The 16,089-nt window shown below is 46.7% G+C and overlaps 1 protein-coding gene across 8 annotated transcripts in view; it reads left to right on the forward strand.

Annotated features, from left to right (window-relative positions):
- LOC101664360 (zinc finger protein 343-like) overlaps window positions 1-16,089 on the forward strand; it is a 108,695-nt gene that overhangs the window by 6,400 nt on the left and 86,206 nt on the right. For 2 of the 8 annotated variants that reach the window (XM_045292456.1, XM_045292459.1), the window contains exons 1-3: window positions 7,508-9,307; window positions 9,479-9,537; window positions 11,003-11,129. In XM_045292456.1, coding sequence (XP_045148391.1) covers window positions 9,274-9,307; window positions 9,479-9,537; window positions 11,003-11,129 — 220 coding nt within the window. In that variant the 5' untranslated portion in view covers window positions 7,508-9,273. Of the gene's footprint in view, window positions 1-7,483; window positions 9,308-9,478; window positions 9,538-11,002; window positions 11,130-16,089 lie in introns of those variants that run through there. The other 6 variants (XM_045292457.1, XM_045292458.1, XM_045292466.1 and 3 more) reach the window with 6 other exon arrangements.

A 16,089-nucleotide genomic window follows, 5' to 3' on the forward strand; every position in this document is an offset into this window, starting at 1 on the left:
GTGTTTCCAGCTCTTATCTGTACCTCTGTACATGCTCTGGTCTAGCCAGATTTGTAAGGTAGAATTGGGATCATGATAGTGGGTGGGGAGGAAGCATTGAAGAACTAGAGGAGAGTTGTATGTTTCATCTGCGCTATACTGCACCCTGACTTGCTTATCTCTTCCTTGTGACCTTTCTTTAAGGGGATGTCCAGTTTTCTACAGATGGGTTTTGGGTCTTCACTGTGTACTCCCCCTCATTCACAACAATATGGTTTTTTGTTCTGGGTCTTTGACGCCTGATACCTGATCCCATTGACATCTTGTGATCACACAGGCTGGTGTCCTTCTTCCATGTGGGCTTTGTTGTTTCTCAGCTAGATGGCCGCTTGTTTGTCTTCAAGCCTTTAAGTCCCCAGATGCTGTATCTTTTGATAGCCGGACACCATCAGCTTTCTTCACATTTTCTGTGCACCCATTTTGTCTTCAGCAAAGGTGAGCATCATGGAATGCTAGGTTATTAGAACAAAGTGTTCTTGCATTGAGGGAGTACTTGAGTAGAGGCCCAATGTCCATCTGCTACCTTGATACTTAACATATAAATAGATGTACATAGATCCATTTCCCTATGGTTATATCTAAATATATTTACATATGTACATGCCTCTATTTAGACCTCTATAAATGTCATTTGCCTCCTAGTTCTTTCCTCTATTTGCTTTTACTTTCCTCTAGTCCCACTATCATGTTCCGCCTTCATTTGGGTTTCACTAATTCCTCTTGGTTACAGTGCCCTTGATCAAGATCCACCAGGCCTCCTACACCCTCCTCCCCATCAATTTTAGATCACTTGTTGTTCCCTTGTCCCTGGATTTGTTAACTCCCACTTCCTTTTCCCACCTCCCCTCTCCTATGTCCCCCTGAACCATCAGTCCCATTGTTTTCTCCTCTGGATCATTTTTTCCTGCGTATCTTATCTAGATAGACATACAGAGACAATAAGAAATACAAAAACAAGGTGGAGCAAAACAAAACAACAACAAAAACAAACAAACCGCAACAACAATAAAAATGACAAAGAAAAGCTTATAAATAGTTCCAGGTCTGTTTGTTGACCTTTAGGGGTGTTTTCCTGACCAGTCTAATGGGGTGCCACGCCCTGACCCCAAAGTCTATATTTGGTATTCTCTGGGGACTTAATTGCTTTGCTCCCCTTGCTGCTCTGTTGCGTGCCCTTGGCATCTTGCCCCAGTGTAGTGGGGTCAGATTGGACACAATTCCCACACTGTGCCTCCAGTGTTGTCCCTCTTAGCATTATGGGTCAGTGAGGGATGTCTTAACTTGTGGTGAGGCCAGCCCTATCGTCCTCTCTGTGCATTGGGTGCAATTGAGCAAAGCTTTTAACATTTAATCATTTTTCTTTTTTTTTTTGCATTTTAATCATTTTTCAATGCTTCTCTTCTTTATAATGTGTGCACTGGTTCTTTCCTAAGCGTCGCCTGCTCCAAATTTGAACTCTGTCTTGGGTTTGCGTCTGAGGGTCTGACCTGCTGCTTGTAAGGCCATTGCTACAGTTCGGGGGATAGCTGTTTCACTTGTTTCTCCAGGCATTATCAACCCCTCGAGCAATTTCTATTAATTCTGGTTAAAAGTTTTTTTTAATTCATTTCCATTTCCTTTCACGTCAAAGCCCTGCTGAAGCGCAACACAGCTTTTTGTAGCGAATACAGCTGTGTTCCTTTGATGTGGAAAGCACAACCATTATTTGCTGGCAGCCATTTCACGTGGGGAGATGAGTTTAGGACAAAAAACAAACAGGAACTTTACCTGCAGAGCAGGGAGCCAACGTCTGCTGACTCTTTCTACTCTTTACAGGTGAGCGCAGGCAGCCAGCATCTGTGACTGCTGTTTGCTCTGCAGGGATGAGAGAAGGGGGGTGGCTGCTGCCTGAGGGGGTCAGGGACAGAGGCCACAGCAAACAGGTTCAGGCAAGGCCAGCCGGGGCTTTGCCCAAGAAGCAGCAGTAGACAGGTAGGGCTTGGAGCCACCGCAGAGCGTTTTTTCCTTTTACAAAGAGATTTTGGAGTACAGCTGGAACCAGGGGTGTTACAGAGAGCACCCTGAGCTGCCCAGTGCAGAGAGAGCGCTTTGCAGCAGCAGAAAGCTCTTGTACAGAAAGTTAGAGACACTGAGCAGCTAAAAAGTGTGACCCCCCCAAAACTCCGAGAATTAACCAAAGATGAAGGAAACTGCATTTCACGGGGAAGGAGAAGACAGTCACTTTAAAGCAGGGGTCCTCAAACTTTTAAACAGGGGGCCAGTTCACTGTCCCTCAGACCCGTTGGAGGGCCGGACTATGGTTGTTTTTTTTTAAATCTATGAACAAATTCCTATGCACACTGCACCTATCTTATTTTGAAGTTAAAAAAGCAAACGGGGCAAAAACACCTGGCAGGCTGGATAAATGTCCTCTGTGGGCCGCATGTGGCACGCAGGTTTGTAGTTTGAGGATGCCTGCTTTAAAGGTGGTTGTTTGAGCTGATTTTTAACCCTCTCAGTACGATGCAAACAAATAGGAGGGGAGTGCCACTTAAAGTGAAACCATTCAGGTGCTCACCTGACCCACAGGTAGAGCTTTAATTAGATGCAAACAGGTACCTACATAATTTTATTTTAATTAAAAAACAGTAATTTCTTTCCAAAGAAGAGAAAATATAAATAGTTACCCAAAAGAGAAAGGAGGAAAGAAAAGTAAAAAAAATAAATTCCTTTTATGGGCTGAATTTACAAAGTGTTTCTTGGAAGCAAAGATGAATTACCTATTTAAAAACACATCCCGGTTCCCAAACCTCTGGGTGAAACTACTCAAAGTCCTCTTACAAAGACACGGCTCAGCAGGTCATCTCTTTTAAACAATACTGCCGAACAGATTAAACAAAACATTTTAAAAGGCAAAAGATCTTCAGAGGGAACATGAACAGAACAGTACAAAAAATTAAACCAGGAGAACTGAAAACCAAACTAGACTTTTTCTGTGTCAGCTGTTTAAAACTGTCACAAGCACAAAGAAATCTACCTCACAAGGCTTAAACTTTTGCCAAGCGCCCTGGCAGGTTAGATTCATATTCATGCCGTTCATCCAAATCCCAGCTTTGTGGCTAAAACTACTCAATAGTCCTTAAAAATACCACACAAAGGTTTTACATTTATAAAACAAAAATGTTTTTTTCCTCTTTAAAATTCATTTATTTTTAGCCAATCATTTACTTGCCAATAGAAAGCACAAAAATAACAACCCAAACAAAGTTTGGGTGTTAAAAAACAAAACAAAAAACAAACAAAGTTTGGGTGTTTTGTTTTGTTTTTTGCTAGTTGTCCAGCCATCTAGTCAGTCTGGTCCGTGACTGCAGGGCTAATAGCCAGCAACCCAGTCACCGGGAGGGAGGAGAGGAAGAAAAATGACAGAAGAGCTGGGGAAACAAAAGGACACACACACACACACACACACACACACACACCACCCCCCACCACCCCTCACAAAACAAATAATCAGACCGGCCAAGTCACAGAAAAAAACAAACAGCCATATGGCTAACCAAGCCAAGTTACCAAACTTGTTCAGCGAAAAGACAAGCCACCAACTTAAGGCAGCAGACTTGTTGACAATCCAGCAAGCCCCAAAACTTGTTGAGTGACGGTCTGAAAAGACCAGGTGCCAGCTCAGCAAGTTTACCAGACCTCTTAGCCAGTGTCCTGGTGAGAAGCGGCTGGGAGGAGTTCAGACCATGTCCAGTCCCCTCTGCTAGTCAAACCAAAGAACTGGTCCCACAGTTAAACTTACCCCCAGAGAAACAGAAGACTCAGGCCGAATTCTAAAATTCCAGCGTCCCCAGGCTAACTGAGAAAGTTAGGAGTGTCCAGGGCCCTGATATTCAGGGAGTGTCCCCCCTCAAGGTCCCATACTTCCAGGAGCAGCTGCCCCTTCCCTATCAAAGTGCCAGAATGTTATGGGTTCAGATAAATGACAGCCACTATAATGTCTTGATACTTTAGAAGAGTCTTTATTCAGTTATAACTGGACTGTTAGAATCTAAAAGCGAGTCTTTGACTGCAGTCCCAAGTGGACGTTTCAGTCCATCTTTAAAGGCAAAAAAACTCATTTATCATTTGTTTAGGATGTAAGGGTGGACAGAAACAGAAAGCAAAATTAATGTTACTATTCGTTAGAGTTAGTGGGCATCACAGGGCACGGCATTGATTATAACAACCTGGTTAATAAAATAAAAATAGTAATATCCTGGTGGCAGCATCAAAAGGAACAATATTATTCATTGCATTGTTCTGATCTCGAGAATATGAGAGTCCATTCTAAGGTCAATCACTAGTGGGACTTTCCGAGATAGGAGGAGGAAGGAGGCAGGTCATTCAGCAGTCCACAAGAGGGCCTTCCAGTGGCTAGTGTGAGTCTGTCTCCGTTGTAGACCCTGCTGTTTCCTCTGTAAAGGGCTTGGAGAAATACAGCAAGAATTTTGGGAATCCAGCCTGTCTGCGTCTTTGGCTGAAATAGTGATGGGCATCCCAGATTTTATATCCCAGCAACATATGCAAGTTCTACAGTATTTCAGCGCTGCCCTGGTCCAGAGATTTTTCGGTGGGCCATCGTCAGGATGCAGCCAAGTTGGACTTTGAAAAGCAAAATGAAGTCTGTCACTGGAGGCTGGTATAGTTGGCATATGCACAGTTCTCTAGTCTCAATTTGAAAGCCTGGGTAGGCTGGAAAGGCCATCGTACAGGCATTCTGTCTTCTTGGAGTTGGCTTTAACTCATAGCGACATTGTGGGATGTGGTAGAACTGCTCTGTAAACTTCCAAGACTCTTCACCAGCGTAGAAAGCTTCAGGTTTTTTAGATTAATTAATTAAAGTAATCCTATCTGGTCTTTCAAGGTGGGGAAGTTTGTGATGTGGAAAACAACGGAAGCTCAGTCTTTATCTTTTCTTTTTTTAATCATTTTATTAGGGGCTCATACAACTCTTCACAATCCGTACATACATCATTTGTGTCCAGCACATTAGTACATATGTTGCCATCATCATTCTCACAACACCTGCTTTCTACTTGAGCCCTTGGTGTCAGCTCCTCATTTTCCCCCCACCCTCCCTGCTCCCCCCTCCCCCTTGATAATTTATAAATTATTACTATTTTATCGGCTCAGTCTTTATCATTCTCCAGAGTTCCTTTATAATGTCACATCAACCCACTCCAGTGAGGGTCCATTTCTCTCCCCTGGAGGCGCCGTGATGTCTCCACATCGCGTGTGCTTCCTGAGTGACGGTAATCTTTACAGCCATTGCTTCCTTAGTATCCTGTCGGCAGCATGGATGTGTTCAGCCAGGATCAGGGCTTAGTGTAGCCCTGTGGGTCAGGGTGTGGCTACAGATACAAAATCCCAAAGCTCTGGGTGGGGTGTACTTTGTTGGATTTCTGGGTCCTGGAGGGAATCAGGTCTGCTTTGCTTATCAAGGTGTCTGGTTTGTATAGTAGCTGATTATAACCCTGAAGGAGACCTTGTGGCTCCATGACTTAGTTCTCAGCTGGTCTTGGCAAGTCCATGCTTGCCACTCCAAAGGATAGAGAAGGGGTGGGCTTCCATAAGAGTATATGGCTTTGGAAGCCCTGTTGGCCCTTTATTGCTTCCAACAGCATTGCTGTGAGTCTGAATACACTCAGGGGCATAAATAGGTTCAAGGGACCCCCCAGGTGCTAGTGGACAGAAACAAGATGGGGAGCCTTGATGTCTGTGTATTTTCTGTGCTTTAGTGTGTGGGGTGGTGTGGGGTGGGGTGGAAGTGGGCATGATGTTGCGTTGAGATCCCTGAGGGACTGTCGGGATTTTATCAGATGTGGATTTTGTGGAGGAGTCTTTTGGGGTGAGTGTGTAAAGTGCTTGACTGCTAACCACAATGTTGGCCTTTGACCCCGTAAGTTGTTTCTCAGGAGTGTTCCTCAGGAGAAAGATGAGCGTGCCAGGCTGTAAGGGACAGTGCCACACTGCCTGGGAGGGTTGCTGTGAGTCTCAATTGCTGTAGCCTCTTTCACCTGTAGTTCTGGAATAGGAGGAGGTTCGGCTAGGTCACATCAGTGGAATTACCTGGCATCCGATAAGGCCTCCTGAAGGAGTGATCTGGATATTGTCTGCACTATGACTACTTTCCTTCGTTCTTTTTTATAATTAAATCATTTTACTGGGGGCTCGTACAACGCTTATCACAATCCACACATGCATCCCTTGTGTCAAGCACTTTTGTGCATGTGTTGCCCTCATCATTCTCAAAATATTTGCTTTCTACTTGAGCCCTTGGCATCAGCTCCTCGTTGTTTCCTCTCCCGCCCTGCACCCCCCTCCCCCATGAACCCTTGATAATTTATTTTTTAATTGATAATTTATAAATTATTATTATTTTGTCATATCTTACACCATCTGATGTCTCCCTTCACCCACTTTCTCCGCTCTCCGTCCCCCAGGGAGGAGGTTATATGTAGATCCTTGTAATCAGTTCCCCCTTTCTCCCTCACCTTCCCTCCACCCTCCTGGTAGGGCCACTCTCACCACTGGTCCTGAGGGGTTCATCTGTCCTGGATTCCCTGTGTTTCCAGTTCCTGTCTGTACCAGTGTACATCCTCCAGTCCAGCCGGATTTGTAAGGTAGAATTGGGATCATGATAGTGGGGGCGGGGAGGAGAAAGCAGTCAAGAATTAGAGGAAAAGAGTCAGGGTGCCGTGTAGCAACGATGAAACTATGACTACTTTCAATGTACATGATTCTCTTTGTGGCCATTCAATTAGTTCTTGGAATAATCGTATGCGTTGAAATTATTCTGTGAGGGAAACACATAGGAATGTATTTACTTAAAGACGTACAAGTTCCAAAGCCTTCTTCTCTAGGGTGAGTGTGAGTTGGAATCTACTTGATGGCTTTGGGCTTTTCTGTGTTGAGGGTGATGGTGAATGGAAGCAAGTTGCTTCTGGAAAATCACGTCAAGATCTTGGTTCCCCTCCGTAGAGGGCTTTGCCTCTGTGGACTCAGTGGTGTTGGTAGGAATGGTACCAAGACCTCCTCGCTCTTCCTTGTCAAGAGCGATTTTGTTCTCAGTAGTACCTTGACAAAGGACATGATAGGGTTCTGTTGGCCCGCTAACCCATCAGGGATCGTTTCCGTCCTTGTGTTGTTGAAGCTCCAGCGTGCTCTTCCTACCAAGGAAAGCATCCTGTGAAGAAAGATGAACCTAGGCAGGCCACATCTTTTTCATTTTGAAGCCTTCAAATTATTACAGTGCAGAGTTTTACTGTAAGTGGGAAGGTGTATAGGACCCCCTGTATGATCTGAAGAGCATGAGTCATCCTTGGCCTTCCCTGTAAATCAGTCCTCCCCAAGTAATGAGTTTTCCTTTCTGTGGTCGCTTTTCCCCAAATATTCTGATATGCAATAACACAATGCATGTCCAGGTAGTGCACGGAGACTTCCTGCTCATTTCTGAGATCAGGAAGAGGGATAATGTTCTTTGTTCTTTCAAAGGAATTTATTGTGAAGAAATGATTGCATAGAGATCAGTTTGTTACTTCTGATTGTGCTTGAAGATAGGGTTAAATAGGACCGTTTGATGGTATGTTTTGTGCATATTAACGATGTATGATTGCAGTTGTTAGCAAAAGAAATAAGTTCAGTAACCTTACATCTAGAAACAAATGGGAGAAAAGCAAGGTAGTAAAGGTAAGTAGGTAGTCAGTTGAGTCTTTTTAGCTTACCAGAAATGAGGCTTGCAATGCTGATAGTCATGTTCATTGTAGCATTGGGTACACAACTCTCATTTACTGTGGGAGAAGCCCCTGGATCTCAATTCCCATGTACACTTTGTGGGGCGGCTTCAGGCACATCATTGATTCAAGTCACACCCAAGATTATTAATCAAGTTGGTTTATGAACAGGTCTGTAAGGGAATAAGATGATTTTAATAGTCTTAGATATTTTAGGGTGGCACATACAATAAGCATTGGGCTGTTAGCCACAAGGTGCACAGTTCATACCCAGCATCTGTTCTATAGTCTAGAGATGAGACCGTGTGCTCTGATAATGGTTTATAGTGACAGAAGCTCCAAAGATCAGTTGTGTTCGGTCTTATGAGGCTGCTGTGAGTCAGAATTGACTGGAGTCCAGTGACTGGGTATCTTCATGAGGCAAAAATGTGGACGATCCAGGCGGTGCACACAGTGAGACTCAACTACTGCTTTTTGAAAGGTGGGTAATTCAAATCCACACAGAGGAGACTTGGAAGGTAAGCCTGGCCCTCGGGTACTGAGAGATCACAGACAGGAAAACTTTTGGAGCACTTCTGTGCTCACATCTTAAATTCCAATTAACTGCATGAGAGTTCACACCAGCAACAAGGTGGGTGAAATGATGTTCTGGGCAATACATCTGCGATCATTCTGAAGGTGGCCTTGCCTTCTAAAACCACCTCCTATACCGAATGAGTGGAGGACTGTGACAGGATCATGTAACATGCATATGGTGTCACTCGTAGGTTATCTTTGTAGAAGTCATGGTGACTAGGAGTGGCCCACTTCAAATTTCCAAATGTCTCCAAGTCCTAGGCCTGGGGGAGTGGAACACAAGTGGGACTTGGGACCTAGGGAGACAGAGGCTTATTTCTTCATGACTCATCTGGTGTGCGCTTCAGAGACTATTTCAGCAAAGGCATTGAGCTGTAGTCTTGATCTCTTTGGCTCAGCTCTTAGAAACTGATCCGGGATATGAACATAGAACCTCAGCTGGAGGGGCCTACAGGCATAATACAGTTTGGCAGGTGGGGAAAAACAAAAACAACTTGTCAGCCAAAGGATTTGAAGGTTTCCAGATTGGACATGAGTCAAGGTCAAAACCCCAGAGCCGTCAGCCTCCATGAATGACGGGAGCAGAGGGAGTGAGCGGACAGGATTGCTGCAGAAGAAACCCGGGTGTAGAGCGCGCACAACAACTGCAGCCCTCTCTCCCCCTCCCCCCTGTAGGTCCCGGATGCTTGGCAAACAAGGGGCTTTAGGAACGAGGGTGTTAAGAAGTCACCCAGGCAACAGAATTCCGTCTGGAAAGGAAATCCATTCCCAGTGGTCCCGACATCAAGTTTAAAGTTGCCACTGGCCTTCATCCAGGCCGTCCCATTACTCGGTCTATTCTGTCCCCTAAGAGCAGACCTTTGAAAAGGTTTTATCTTCAAAGAGAAGAAACAGTGTGGAAACCATGAAGAAACGGACGCAGAGATATAAGGGAAAAGGTGAGAGTGGTTGAGGGAATCCGGGGATCAGAGTCCATGTTGAGGGCGAATGTATAGGTGGCCACCGCCGGGTACATTGACTGCTTCTAAGTAGCCCAAGCCAGCGAAGCCCCCCTGGGAGCGTTGTGGATGGTGTCCAACCTCAGAGCTTCTGGGTCTTTTTTCTTGTAGGTTTGTCTTCTAAGTCTACTCAATGGCTCCCAGAAGAGACGGAGAAGGTCAAAATCCTGGTGAGTTGGAACTACCTCTCTCGTGGTGATGAAGCGCCCTTGAGTTGGATCAGCTCCAACCCAATGCGTCCCCACGGACAACAGATGAAACTACTGCCCAGCCTGCACCATCCTCTCAGTGGTTAAGTCTGATCCCAGCGCTGCAATCATTTAGACTGACTGCCTGTCTTGGCTAGGGCTTAAACAAAATGTATGTGGCCCTTTACATTACAAATCCTGCTGCCACCGACGACGCGGCCATTTGAAGTAGCCGTGAGCTGTGCAAGCGAAAGATGGGAACGTCTGCTTCTGAGAGATGGACGGTCTCTGCTTCGCCTCTGTTCCGTGGCAACCCTGGGAGTCCAGGTGGACTGTGCAGCCCCGGTTCAATCGCCGGTTGTCCTTTCTGTAGACCAAGTTGTCCGTGTGCAATGGCAACCTCAGATAAATGAGGGCTGACCACAGACCAGCCCTTTTGGAGGGGGTGATACTGAACGTTAACAGAGCCGATCTCCTCAGACTATGCTCCAGCAATAGCTTGTCATCCAGCAGTAACCTGTCCCCCCCCACACAGATACACATATCCCACACAAAGCCCCACCCTAGTGGTACAACCGTCTGTAAATGTCCTGTGTTTGGAATATTTTTGCTGTTGTGAAATGTAGTTTGTATTTTGGGGGCTGCTGCTCCACATGATGATTGACATGTTGAGAACTTTGTTTGGGAAGATCATTAAAATTCATAAAGGTAATGAATTATGCAGATCCCCCTGAGTCTCCTGAACTCTCTAGCATTACTCTTCACAGGCCCCTCGGTGCACTCCCACCTGTCTCTATCGTGGAAGTTTCTTTCCATCGTCTTGAAATCCTCACCATTTCTAATACTAGCACAGGTCCCACTTCTAGGAAGCCTTTCATTTTTTCTAGTCCATCTTATATGCTCCCATGCTTGAATCCTTCCATTATCAATCCTGAAATGACCTTATTTTAGTTCTTTCCTACTGTTGTTAGAGTGGGGTAAAGCCTGGGTGCTGTTCAGGGTTGTACTTGGGTTGTTCAGCTCAAGGTGAGCAGTTTGAATCCACCAGTTGCTATGCAGGAGAAATATGAGGTATTTCAATCCAATGAGGATTTACAATCTTGCAAACCCACTGGTACTGTTATACCCTCCTCTGTTGGGTCCCTGTGAGTTCCAGTCAATTCAATGGCAATGAGTTTTAATTTTTTAATGTAGGATTCACTGAAAAATTAATTCTTGTGACCTCACACACATGCTAGCCCCAGGATGTGGTTTGTGCATCACTGCTGCTCCCCATATGTGTTGACCCGAGGCCATGGGTCCAGCCATGTTCAACAGGATTGCTGTGGTCAGCTCTGTTCTAAATGGACTAGACGCCCATCTTTCGATCCGGACGCCCCATATCCTTGATTAAACTCCTTTCACTGGGAAAGGTGATGTGAATTCAGTGTTCATTGATTCATTTTAGGAACCTGTGACGTTGGAGGACGTCACCATTGTCTTCACAAAGGCAGAATGGAGGAGACTGAGCTCTGAGCAGAAGGATCTGTACAAGGAGGTGATGCTGGAGATTTACGGGAATCTGCTTTCCTTGGGTGAGGATGTGCCCCTCTTCATGCCCTTCCTTAATCCCGTAGCTATTTATTGATCATCTACTATGTGCCACTGCAGCCCTCAGGAGTTAGTTGAAAGGTTGAAGGTTTGAATCCGCAAGCTGCTGTATGGAAAGAAATTCTGGGAATGTTCTTCCCTAAATATTTACAGCCACATTATGATACTACTCAGGGTCAGAAATTACTCTTCCATCCAGAGAACCTATTCTCAGCTGTGCCAAAGGTGCCGCACCCAGGGCCATTTGGTGATTGGACTTCATGACTACCGGTTACAAATATCTTTCAGCTGTGCTTGTAAGTCCCGAGAGCAGCAATTCTCAACCTGTGGGGTGCGACCCCTTTGGGGTCGCCTGAGACCATATTTCCGATGGTCTTAACAACCAAGACATCGCTCCTCTATCTGTCTCCAGGCGTGTCCGCCCACATGCATACGCCCACATACGGGGTCACCCCAACAGGAGGAACTGTATGAAAGGGTTGCAGCATTAGGAAGGTTGAGAACCACTGCCCTAGAGGCACTCCACTTTACTCCACTCCAGCCCAAACAAAGGTGCTCAACTCCAGCTCCATCAGTGAGCACACCAGTCTCCAGGGGCCCTCCCACCTCCAGTATCTTCCCAGAAGGCACTCTGCTTTCCCCGTCTGTGGGGTCACCTGAACATCTGCCCTTTCAAGTGCTGCTGTTTCTCTGCCACCCCTCCCAGTCACCTTTCCACCGTTTCCCCCTGTCTCAGCAGAGTGTTCGAGGTCCTGGTCTCCTGTGTCAGGAAGCTTCTCAAGACAGTGATCATGGGCCCACTGGCATGCTCCACCCCTTACTCTTCTTCTTGGTGGGCCTGATATCCAACCTTCCTGTTCGGAGATGATTCTCTGTAAGCCTTGGCTTGGAAACCTGGCCAACAATCAGGGGAGAGTGGCTTTAAATAGAAGAGCGCTCTGACATAATACACTGCATCAGTCTGGGATCTTGGGCTCTGTAAGCAGCCCTGTGTTGCAGTGGGATAGCGTAGGGAGGCCTGTTCCAGGGTCAGAAGTTGGAACCCCCCTGCTGCCTCTTGGAGAATCATGAGGCTTTCTGTTTCTGTCAAGATGGACATGACTGGAAACCCCAAGGGGCAGCTGTGCTCTATCCTGGAGTCTGCTTTATAAAGTGGTGTTCAATATGCTAGCATGCTCTTTTTGATTTACATAGTAGTTGCCAACACTGAACCCTACCCAACTAGTTGGAGTGTCTGTCTATCACCATGGAGGCCAGTAGAGCCCTTCCTCCATGATGGTGGATCCCTAGAGTTGGCCGGCAGCTCCAGGGCACACACAAAGCAATGCCTCGGCAGCTCTTACAGACAGATTTCTTGAACCAGGAAGCTCTGGACAGGCCGCAGGGCTCTTTCTGTCAAGAGCTTGTGAACCATGCGAGCCCTCATCTTTCTGTACCAGGAGGAGTGATACCATCCCCCCAGGAAGTGGGGTGTGTGTGAACGAGTGTTTGATGCCTTTCATTCAGTTGGAACATCCTCCCAGTGCTTGTTTGAGGCCAGGGTTGCAAGAACTGTTAAGGTCCGTCCCTGGGAGATGCTTCCTTTTTTTTTCACCCCCTGCGCACGATGAATAACAAGCAAATGTGTTGCTATAGCACTTTCCGGCACAGGAATGACCAGCTAGATTCAAAATGGAGTTTGTTAACAGGAGGCCTAGAAGAACACACGTTCTAATATTGTGGACTCCCAGCAAGCCATGAGCACTGCTTTTAAAGGTGTGGACCCCAGACATGAGTGGTTAAAGAGGCAGAAGGCGGGCTTATCTGTGCACAGTCCTGGCAGAGTGCTGTTCATATCGGTGGGTACCCTTGGCAGAGGAGGGGAGATTTGGCACCCGTGGGATCTCAAAGCAATAATTTCTTTTATTTTCTTTTAAGGAAAACTAGAAAGTTTTCCTTTTCAGTGTAAACCCAAGAAATCGAAAAAGATCTAAAATGCCCCCTCCTGGTAGCCAGTGTCACAACAGCCAGCCCAGCTTGACTAACTCCATCTGTTCACCTAGGCTTAACCTTGACCCCACCCCCATGTATCCCGTGTGCTCAGAGCCAGGATGTGATCTTAATCTTGCTGTGGTTTCCTTTTGTAACACCGGCTCGCTGCAGTATTAAATCTAATGCGCGCTTGTGGCAAGGGAGACAGACGCTTCCTGCATGGTCAGCAGAGCCTCTGGAAGCATACTAGGAAAAGCCTTTTGAAGGGTTATTATCTCAGTCAATCTTTGGTAGGTGTTTCTTGGGTCAGGTTTCCGGGGAGGGCGTTTTGGTTCTGATGGAGCGAGTGAGAGTTAGCCAGCTGTTCATGGAATGGTGGAGATGTAGCAAAATTGGGCCCTCACTTCCTCGACATTGAAATGTAACAGCACCTCCCTTGCTATAAAATTCCTTTTAAACCTCGTAAGCGGGGGCAAACAACGCCATCTAGGGTCGGCAGGGCTTTCTGAATCTCAATGAACACGAGGGATTGAAACACCCAAGGACGGCCTGTTCCCTGTGACCCATGCCTTCTTTGTCTGCTGAAGAAAACTGTTTATCAACACAAACGTGATGAGCATTACCTGGAGCCTGGAACATAGCTTAGAGCAGTGGTTCTCAACCTTCCTCATGCCGCCACCCTTTCGTACAGTTCCTCATGTGGTGGTGCCCACCCCACCCCACCCCAACCCTAACATTATTTTTGTTGCTACTTCATCACTGTCATTTTGCCACTGTGGTGAATCGGGCGACCCCTGGGAAAGGGTCCTTTGGACCCCAGAGGGTCGCGGCCCACAGGTTGAGAAGCCCTGGTTTCGAGTATAACATTTGTTTGCTTTTCTTTGAACTGTTGAAGCAGGCTTGGAGTGTGTAGACCCCACTGTTTCCTCTGTGAAGGGCTCGGAGAAATAAACTGAGAATCTGGGGACTCCAACAGGGCTGTGTCTCTGGCTGAAACAGCGGTGGGCATCCGGACCTTATATGCCACCAACTTATTTGCCCCTGAACAGTTTTTCAGTTTGTTCCATGTCCATGTATTTTGCATTGGGTAATTTTTAGGATCGAGCCCAGTTGGAATTTGAAAATCAAAATGAAGTTGTTAGGTTCGAGCTTCCAGCCAGGAAGGGGTGGTACACCTGGATTGGCCCATCTAGGCCAGGTGAATTTGATTCAGCCAAAGGGGTCGATGAGTATTGTGACCACGCCTTCCAACTGCCCTGCTGCAGTCTGACCAGGGCCACAATCCCGCAATCGGGCCGCTACTGTCCTCTATAAAACTTACTTAGATCCCAACCAGGCTTTGGCATGAATTCTTTCTCCTGCGAAGCCAAGGACTGAGGTATATCTCTCCCACGAGAGATCTAACAAAGTCTCTAACTGCAGCGTCTGGTGTAGTTAGCATGGGCACCGTTCCTTTATTCTCCATTCGAAATGCTGGTTAGTGCTGGAAATGCCATTTTAGATGTAAAGTGTCTTCTTGGAGTGGATTTCGACTCATTGTGACGCTTTCGAATCTGTTAGGACTGCTCTGTGGGTTTCCGAGACTGTAACTCTTTACCAGAGTAGAACGCTTAGTCATTTTTACATGCCGCAGTGGCCATGGATAACCTTGGGCACATATCTTCATCAGAACTGGCCTTTAAAGATGTGATGTGGAAAACAACTGGTGCTTAGGCTTTATACTTCTCCAGAGTTAGTATAGAATGTTGTCACGCGCGATAGGTGACACACGACGAAACAAATCAGTCAGGATCCTTCTGATGGCGTTGTAAGTGGATTTTATTTAAGCTGCCTCTTACTCCGAGGTCAGCTGCCGAAGACCCTGAGTTCCGCGAAACTCGGGCTTATATACGCTACTTGGTGACGGGGCATCCCCGGATTGGTGCAAAGCTCTCCTGCGTCATCATTGACTTTATGCGCATGCGTAATATTACTTGTTTACAAGCAGCCTCTGGCGGAAAGGGTGTGACCCGGCGCCATCTTGTAATGGCGACCAGAAATGGGCGTGGCCCGGCGCCATCTTGTCATGGCGACCACAGAATGTCACTTCACCCCGTTTCTGTGAGCGTCCATCACTCTCCACCTGGCGGCACTGTGTGCTTCCTGAGTGACGTTGATCTTTACAACCATCACTTCCTTAATATCCTTTATGCCACATGGATGTGTTCAGCCAGGATCAGGGCCTCATGTAGCCCTATTGGTGGGGATGTCTCTAAGGATATAAAATCCCAGAATTCTGGGTGGGGAATGCTTTGTTGCATTTCTAGGTTGGAGGTGAGTCAGGCCTTGTATGCATATCAAGGTGTCTGTTTGTTTAGTAGCTGAATACAACCTAAAAGAAGACCTGGTGGCTCCTTTGTTAAGTTCTCAGCTAGTCCCAGCAAGTAAGTGGTTTTGAAAACCTTGCCACTCTGAAGGATAGAGATGGGGTGGGCTTCCTGTGTAATGCATGGCTTTGGAAACCCTGTAGGCCCTTGGTAGTGTTTCCAACAGCATTGCTGTGAGTCTGAATAGATGGAGAGCCAGTGAATAGGTTCCGGAGCCACCCCAGGTGGTAGTGGAGTGGGAATGAGATGGGGAGTCTGGATGTCTTTGTTAGGTTCCTGGGATCCTTGGCTTCGCAGGAGAAATAATTCACTCTGGAAGCCTGGTCTGTGATCCAAGTGAGTTTTTATAAAGGTTAGAAGAAGTTTCAGGGTTTACACAGGTACCCTCTGGGTACTTCACACCCACACATGGAAAACTCAGGCCAGAGAAAAACCACAGCCAGGCCAAGGAGAGCTGCAACAAGAGGGGCTGTAGGTTTTGGATTCTGGCTTTCTCAGGCCCTCCCCTGGGAGGTGTGGTCGACGGTACTGGTTGCCCCCATTGGCTGAATTCAGCTCATCTGGCCCAGATCGGGGCCCACCCAGGTGTACCGCCAGGGGGACACCC

The sequence above is a fragment of the Echinops telfairi genome, unplaced genomic scaffold (genome assembly GCF_000313985.2).
Source record: "Echinops telfairi isolate 266 unplaced genomic scaffold, ASM31398v2 ScPeMD7_655;HRSCAF=1070, whole genome shotgun sequence".
Taxonomy (NCBI): Eukaryota; Metazoa; Chordata; class Mammalia; order Afrosoricida; family Tenrecidae; genus Echinops; species Echinops telfairi.